This window comes from Osmerus eperlanus, unplaced genomic scaffold (assembly GCF_963692335.1).
Source record: "Osmerus eperlanus unplaced genomic scaffold, fOsmEpe2.1 SCAFFOLD_406, whole genome shotgun sequence".
NCBI lineage: Eukaryota > Metazoa > Chordata > Actinopteri > Osmeriformes > Osmeridae > Osmerus > Osmerus eperlanus.
The window spans coordinates 17,501-25,481 of record NW_026911525.1 but is presented as its reverse complement, the minus strand read 5'-3'; the positions used below and the strand labels follow the sequence as shown (position 1 = coordinate 25,481).

The 7,981-nt window shown below is 50.4% G+C and overlaps 1 protein-coding gene across 1 annotated transcript in view; it reads left to right on the top strand.

Moving 5' to 3' along the window:
• Positions 1 to 200: 200 nt before the first annotated feature.
• LOC134016179 (voltage-dependent T-type calcium channel subunit alpha-1G-like) overlaps positions 201 to 7,981 on the top strand; it is a gene marked incomplete at its 5' end in the record, with an annotated part of 15,444 nt that continues 7,663 nt past the window's right edge. Inside the window, 5 exons of the mRNA XM_062455568.1 lie at positions 201 to 334; positions 1,951 to 2,021; positions 3,582 to 3,660; positions 4,044 to 4,165; positions 4,281 to 4,688. Of these exons, the coding sequence (XP_062311552.1) occupies positions 201 to 334; positions 1,951 to 2,021; positions 3,582 to 3,660; positions 4,044 to 4,165; positions 4,281 to 4,688 (814 nt within the window). The remainder of the gene's footprint in view (positions 335 to 1,950; positions 2,022 to 3,581; positions 3,661 to 4,043; positions 4,166 to 4,280; positions 4,689 to 7,981) is intronic.

Sequence of the window (7,981 nt, the reverse complement as noted above, 5' to 3'; positions counted from 1 at the left end):
TAGCAGACACTCTTATCCAGAGCGACTTACAGTAAGTACAGGGACATTCCCTCTGAGGCAAGTAGGGTGAAGTGCCTTGCCCAAGGACACAACGTCATTTGCATGGCCAGGAATCGAACAGGCAAACTTCTGATTATAGCCCGACTCCCTAACCGCTCAGCCATCTGTTTCCTAATGTAACGGTGTGTGTGTGTGCGCAGGTGGAACCAGCTGGACCTGGCCATAGTGCTGCTGTCCATCATGGGCATCACTCTGGAGGAGATCGAGGTGAACGCCTCACTGCCCATCAACCCCACCATCATCAGGATCATGAGGGTGCTGAGGATCGCACGAGGTACACACACACACACACACTCACACACACACACTCACACACACACTCACACACACACTCACACACACACACACACACACACACTCACACACACTCACACACTCACACACACTCACACACACACTCACACACACACACACACACACTCACACACTCACACACACACACTCACACACACACAGTGTGCTGCTGTTTTAAGACGTGTCGTGAGGCAGCAGACTCTTCTCTCTGTCGCTTCAGCATGGCGGGTTACCGTGGAAACATGGCAGAGTGCAAGGACACCAGATGGCACAGAGTATACAGTCATCTCACTCAGGGAGGGGAGGGGAGGAGGGGGAAGGGGAGGAGGGGAGGGGAGGAGGGGGGGAGGGGAGGAGGGGAGGGGAGGTGGGGGGAGGGGAGGAGGGGGGAGGGGAGGAGGGGAGGGGAGGGGAGGAGGGGGGAGGGGAGGAGGGGGGAGGGGAGGAGGGGGGAGGGGAGGAGGGGAGGGAGGAGGGGGGGAGGGGAGGAGGGGAGGGGGAGGGGAGGAGGGGAGGAGGGGAGGAGGGGAGGGGAGGAGGAGGGGGGGAGGGGAGGGGAGGGGAGGGGGGGAGGGGAGGAGGGGAGGGGGCGTGGGGTAGGGGGGGATTAGGGGGGGGGAGGTGGACCTTGTTACTGTCTGGGTAGTGAGAGGAGGAGAGAGGCAGGAGCCCATGTGTTCAGTGTGATGACTGAGTGACTCTGTGACTGAGTGACTGAGTGACTGAGTGACTGTGTGACTGTGTGACTGAGTGACTCTGTGACTGAGTGACTGAGTGACTGAGTGACTGTGTGACTGTGTGACTGAGTGACTGAGTGACTGAGTGACTGTGTGACTGTGTGACTGTGTGACTGAGTGACTGAGTGACTGAGTGACTGAGTGACTGAGTGACTGTGTGGCTGTGTGGCTGTGTGACTGTGTGACTGTGTGACTGTGTGACTGTGTGACTGTGTGACTGAGTGACTGAGTGACTGAGTGACTGTGTGGCTGTGTGGCTGTGTGACTGTGTGACTGTGTGGCTGTGTGGCTGTGTGGCTGTGTGGCTGTGTGGCTGTGTGGCTGTGTGACTGTGTGACTGTGTGGCTGTGTGGCTGTGTGACTGTGTGACTGCGTGACTGCGTGACTGCGTGTTTAATGAAGGAGGCAGCCGAGGAGTCCTTATTAATGACTGTCACACAGGAGGCCAGCACAGGCCCGAGCACCTGTTCAGTGTGAGCGTGTGTGTGTGCATATTTGTGATTTAGTGTGTGTGGGAAGTTTGATTACGCCCAAAATCATCACTCTTCAGTCGTGTGTGTGTGTGTGTGTGTGTGTCGGTGCCACCCAGACATTTGGTTAATTAAATACCTGTCATACCTGTCCTAATTAGTTAACCATGGCAATTAACCCCGCCTCCATCTTCACTGCCTTGTCAGTGACATCATCAATCTGCGACCCCAGTACCAAGACCCCAATCAGATTAAACTTGTTTTTAAAATAGATGTTTATGAGTCATGCCAGTGTCAAAGGAGAGAACACTGATGAATGTGTGTGTATGTCTGGTGTGTGCGTGTGTCTGGTGTGTGTCTGGTGTGTGTGTGTGTGTGTGTCTCTCCAGTGTTGAAGCTGCTGAAGATGGCAGTGGGAATGAGAGCTCTGTTGGACACAGTCATGCAGGCCCTGCCTCAGGTACGGTACTCAGATATACACCTGTCTCTTCACCTAGCTCTTTATCTCTTCACCTAGCTCTTTATCTCTTCACCTAGCTCTTTATCTAATTTGATCTCTATTTAAACTCTTTTATCTCAATTTGATCTCCTTTATCTCTATTTGATCTCTATTTTTATCTCTTTGATCTCTTTATTTCAATGTATCTCTCTCTCCTACTCCCCCACCTGGAGGTTATTTCCGATGGACAGTGATACCTCAGCACACCAGCTGAACTACACCCCCCCACACACACACACACACCCACACACACACACACACACACCCACACACACACACACACACCCACACCCACACACACACACACACACACACACTCACACTCTCTAGTTCCCAGGAGGCTTTGCGTTTGTGACTCATAAGCAGAAGCTCCCAACAAAACATTCCGCAGATATATTGTCTGGGGTGTTTCCTTTAGCAGGAGAGGGAGGGAGGACGTTCATGGAGACAACATGCAGAAAGAGAGGGATGAACAGAAAGTGGAGGAAGAGAGGAATGAACAGAGAGTGGAGGAAGAGAGGGATGAACAGAGAGTGGAGGAAGAGAGGAATGAACAGAGAGTGGAGGAAGAGAGGAATGAACAGAGAGTGGAGGAAGAGAGGAATGAACAGAGAGTGGAGGAAGAGAGGGATGAACAGAGAGTGGAGGAAGAGAGGAGTGAACACAGAGTGGAGGAAGAGAGGGATGAACACAGAGTGGAGGAAGAGAGGAGGGAGTGAACACAGAGTGGAGGAAGAGAGGGATGAACACAGAGTGGAGGAAGAGATGAGTGAACACAGAGTGGAGGAAGAGAGGAGTGAACACAGAGTGGAGGAAGAGAGGGATGAACACAGAGTGGAGGAAGAGAGGAGTGAATGGTTTCAGAAGAGACGTTCTTTGATGCTTTCTGTGTCAGAGAGAACGAGGTAGAGAGAGAGAGAGAGAGAGAGAGAGGAGGGGGGAGAGGGAGGGGGGGAGAGAGGGAGGGTGAGAGGGAAGGAAAGAGAGGGCGAGAGATGGAGGGAGAGAAAGTGATTAAGCACTTTGGCGTGCTCGGGGCTCCTGTGTTAATTCCAGCGAAGCTTGTCAGATATGTTCATAATTAATAACCATGATAATTTTTGGGGTTTTGAGGTCACCAGAGAGATTAGCTGTTTGGCAGCTCGTCTTAGAGATCCTCTCTACCTGTAGCTAAGCCTTCCCTCTCCCCTGCTCCTCTTATCTCTCTGTCTCTCGCTCTCTCTCTGGCCCAGCTACTTCTCTCTCCTAACAGCCTTATTCCGTCTTGGTTCCTCTCCCTCCTCCTCCTCTGTCATCCTGACTGTTGTCTTTCTTTCATTTCCTCACTTCATCCCCCTATCGCTCTGCTGTTGCTCAGGTGACAGATGATGCACCATCCTCCTCTCCCAGCACAATAACATGCTTTCTCATGTCCTACATTCTTGTATATTGTGTTTATTTCCCCCTTACTTCCTCCCTCTCCTCTCTCTAATCTGTTTTCTCTCTCTCCCTCCCTCCCCCCCCCTCTCTCTCTCTCTCTAGGTGGGGAATCTGGGTCTTCTCTTCATGCTGCTCTTCTTCATCTTTGCGGCGCTGGGAGTGGAGCTGTTTGGGGATCTTAGTAAGAGCACACACACACACATACACACACACACACACATACACACACGCACTCGTCACAGAAGCAGATGAGGAGGAACTCCTGGAGATTAATTCAATCTACCCTTAATTGATTTCTTGATTCCTCTGTAGAAATAATTTATGGATTTTTCTAATTGTCCCTTTAAGCTTTTAGAGAAATGATTTCACACGGTGATTATCGTGTAATTGGAAAGTTGTGTTGTGACACACACAAAGACAAAATCACTATCTAGCTCTTTGTAATTGTTTCAATTTGTCTTGAACTCTTTTTCTCTCCCGTCTCTCCCTCTGGGATTATTTCTCCTACCTGAATTGACTCTTTTTCTCTCAGTTTTTTCCGTCAATATATCTCTCTTTCCCTAGTTTGCGACGAGCTTCACCCCTGCGAAGGTTTGGGTCGCTACGCCACCTTCAAGAACTTTGGCATGGCCTTCCTGCTCCTGTTCCGGGTTTCCACAGGAGACAACTGGAACGGCATCATGAAGGTGACACTGAGACGCCATCTTGGATCTGTGTGTACAGTACGCCTGCCATTCTGGCTCCCATCTCCAAGGATCTGACTTGTGTGTGTGTACTCTGTGTGTGTGTGTGTGTGTACAGGACACCCTCCGAGACTGTGCCCAGGACACAGGCCACACCTGCTACAACACGGTGGTGTCTCCTCTGTACTTTGTGTCGTTCGTTCTGACGGCCCAGTTTGTGCTGGTGAACGTGGTGATAGCTGTGCTCATGAAGCACCTGGAGGAGAGCAACAAGGAGGCCAAGGAAGAGGCCGAGATGGAGGCCGAGCTGGAGGCTGAAGGGGCGGAGGCAGCGAGGTCGCCCCAGAGAAGCCCTCTGGCCCTGGGCATGGAGGCTGGGGGGTTGCGAGGGTCCCCCTGGAGGTCTGTGGGCGGGGAGGTCCAGGAGAGGGGGGCCTCCCTCGATTCCCCCCCAGCTGATATCACCCGGGACTCGGATGATCACGTCAGGGCTGACCCCCTGCCCTGCCCGGAGCCCCCACTGGAGGTGAGGGGGGGGGGGGGTGTTTGTATTTGTGAATGTATGTGCATGTGTATGTGTGTGGGTGTGGGTGTGGGTGTGTGTGTGTCTGTGTTCCTGGAGTCCCAGTTCAGGACATGCGAGTTAGAGCCAGGTCAGCTCAGTGCCATGGGAAAGCTGCTCCAGCAGGCAGCAGGCTATTTCCAGAACTCAGACCACTTCCATAGGAAATGGAGGCCATGGTATCTTAACATCTCCTCCTGATATCCCATCCATCTCTCTCTCTCTCTCTCTCTCTCTCTCTCTCTCTCTCTCTCTCTCTCTCTCTCTCTCTCTCTCTCTCTCTCTCTCTCTCTCTCTCTCTCTCTCTCTCTCTCTCTCTCACCCCCCTGCCCCCCTGGTTACGCCCCAGTCTCTAGTCGTTCCCAGTGGGAGCAGGCAGCAGTGGAACTCTGCTGCCCTCTTCTGGACAGGAGTGGAAGTGAGGAAGGGCTTATTTGCTGTAGTGATCTGAAGTCGGTGCTCGGCAGGTGATCACCTGCAGGTGGAGAGGAAACACAGACTCCAGGTCTGTTTGTAGTCGTCAGTGTTGATGTCTGGGCGCTTTATGTAAGGGCTGTCCTTCCTCCTCCATCAGTTCAGTTCAGTTCAAAGGGCTTTATTGGCATGAAAACAACAATTGTTCATATTGCCAAAGCAACGGTAGAATTACAGAAATATTCATCAATGTACCATCTATTCCTCCCTCTATCTTTCTCTCTACCGCCCTCTCTCCCTCTATCCCTCTCTCTTTCTCTCTACCTCCCTCTCTCCCTCTATCCCTCTCTCTTTCTCTCTACCTCCCTCTCTCCCTCTATCCTTCTCTCTTTCTCTCTCTCCATCCTCAGCGGAGGGCGATGTTTGACTCGGTCTCCATGGTGATCCAGGGTTCCATGGACGGGGAGCTGAACATGATGGACAACCTGTCTGGATCCATCTGCCACTACTACTCCCTGCCTCCACTTCCAGCATGCACTGCAACCACGAGAAGGTAGTTAACACTCACACCCCTTCATCTCCTCACTCACCTGACCCACAACTCCCCAAGATCACTTCACCTCTCTCTCTCTCTCTAGTTCTCTATCTATCTCTCTTTCTCTCCACCTTTTCTTCAGGTGTGATATAATTCCCTACTCATGCATACAATGCAGCAGTTTGTGTATCGATGTGCTTGTCTGTTTGTTTGTGTGTGTGTCTGTCTGTATGTACGTGTGTGTGTGTCCTTGTGTGTGTGTGTGTGTGTGTGTGTGTGTCTGTGTCTGTGTGTGTGTGGGTCTCTGTGTCTGTGTGTGTGTGTGTGTTTGTAAGTGTTCCTTGGCCCCTGAAGTCATCAGTAATGTGACTTTGCAAACTCTCCTAACCCCACTCTTTCTGGGCAGTAAGTAATGAGCTTACCTCGCGCACATACACAAACTTGGCTTCGCTACAAGCCAGCTACGGTAAAAGCTTAAACTAAAGATAGGTATTCAACTGTGTCTAAACTTTCTTGATTCGCACACACACACATTCTATGTGATAATGTCCCAATCAATAAGCTATGTTGAATTATGCATCCCAATGTCTCCTTTTCCCATTTCCAGTTGAAAAAAACTCACCCCAATCACATTACCATTGCAAAACGCTGTCTTCTAAAAGCTTTTAAATAAGATTGAGTCCAACTTAATGCCCCACAGTAATAGGCTGCCTTTGTCTCTGTGGCTCGTTCTGAAAAGTTTGCAGAAAAGTGTATTTATTTATTTATTTTCGAAAGTTGAGAAAGGTTGACATTTTTTACATTATTGATGAGTACTTGATGAAGACTCTATTGTATTCTATTGTGCTCTGCTTTAATTGACTCTGTTTTAGGATTGTCTGTTCTCCTCTCCCCTCGCTATCTGTGGTATCTGTGCCTCTACTGGAGTGAACTGTGTGTACTTTTGCCATCTCTGGTTAATATATGTGTCTATAATTGTGATGTGTATGTTGTAACTTAATATGATTGTGTTTGTGAGTTATTGTGATAACGAGTGTGTGTGATGTTGTGTGTGTGTTCTGTGTTGCTACTGTTTGTGTCGTCACATGTGTTCATGTGGATTGTATATTATTTGGTGCATGTGTGTGTGTATATATCTATGTGCGTGTGTGTATTTCTATGTGTGTGTGTGTTTCCTGTTTCCCAGCAGCCTCCGTCGTCTCACCTGACCTTGTCTCTTCCTGTCTAGATCCCATTGGCCGAGATGGAAGCTCTGTCTCTGGCCTCAGACAAATCCTGGTCCCTAGCTCTCACCGATGACTCCGCCCCCGACGAGCTTAACCCTCACTTACTAACCAGTCTGGAGTGCAATGTACTGACTGTTACCTTCTCCCTCTCTCTCTCTCTCTCTCTCTCTCTCTCTCTCTCTCTCTCTCTCTCTCTCTCTCTCTCTCTCTCTCTCTCTCTCTCTCTCTCTCTCTCTCTCTCTCTCTCTCTCTCTCTCTCTCTCTCTCTCTCTCTCTCCCTCTCCCTCTTTCTCTCTCTCCCTCTTTCTGTCTCTGTCTCTGTCTCTCTCTCTCTCTCTCTTCTTCCACTGTCCCCAGGGCTCTTCCTCACTCACCTGCCCGCTCCAGAGTCCCCTGCTCTGCGGTGTGATCTCTAGGACAAGGGGGGGTCCTTCTGGAAGTCAGTTGGTGTAGCTGCAGGAATCTGGCTGTATTTGCTGTTAATAACCCACTAATCATAAATGAACATTTTAAAATCCAGATGAATATCCTCTGCAGGAGTTTCTAAAGGTATCTGATGCTGTGATGTCCTGTGCAGCAGGAATCCAGGAGTCTAGATCAGATACTTGATATTCAGACTGGATCCTCATTAGGGGTGTGTGTGTGGGGGTGAGGAACATCCCTCTGTGTTCTGTCCTCTCTGCTGGGGCGAGGAGAAGGACATCCCTCCCCCTCCACCTCCCTCCCCCACCATCTCCCTCCCCCAACATGCCTCTCTTAATAAATATTCACAGGGGACAGAGCTGGCAGGATTTACGACCCTGATCTGATCTAGACTTGTTAGCGTTCAGGCTGCATCCCAGCCACTGGGGCTGTACGCCTCTCTCTCTCACACACACACACACACACACACACACACTCTCTTACACACACACACACACTCTCTCTTACACACACACACTCTCTCTTACACACACACACACTCTCTCTTACACACACACACACTCTCTTACACACACACACACACTCTCTCTTACACACACACACTCTCTCTTACACACACACACTCTCTCTTACACACACACACACTCTCTCTTACACAC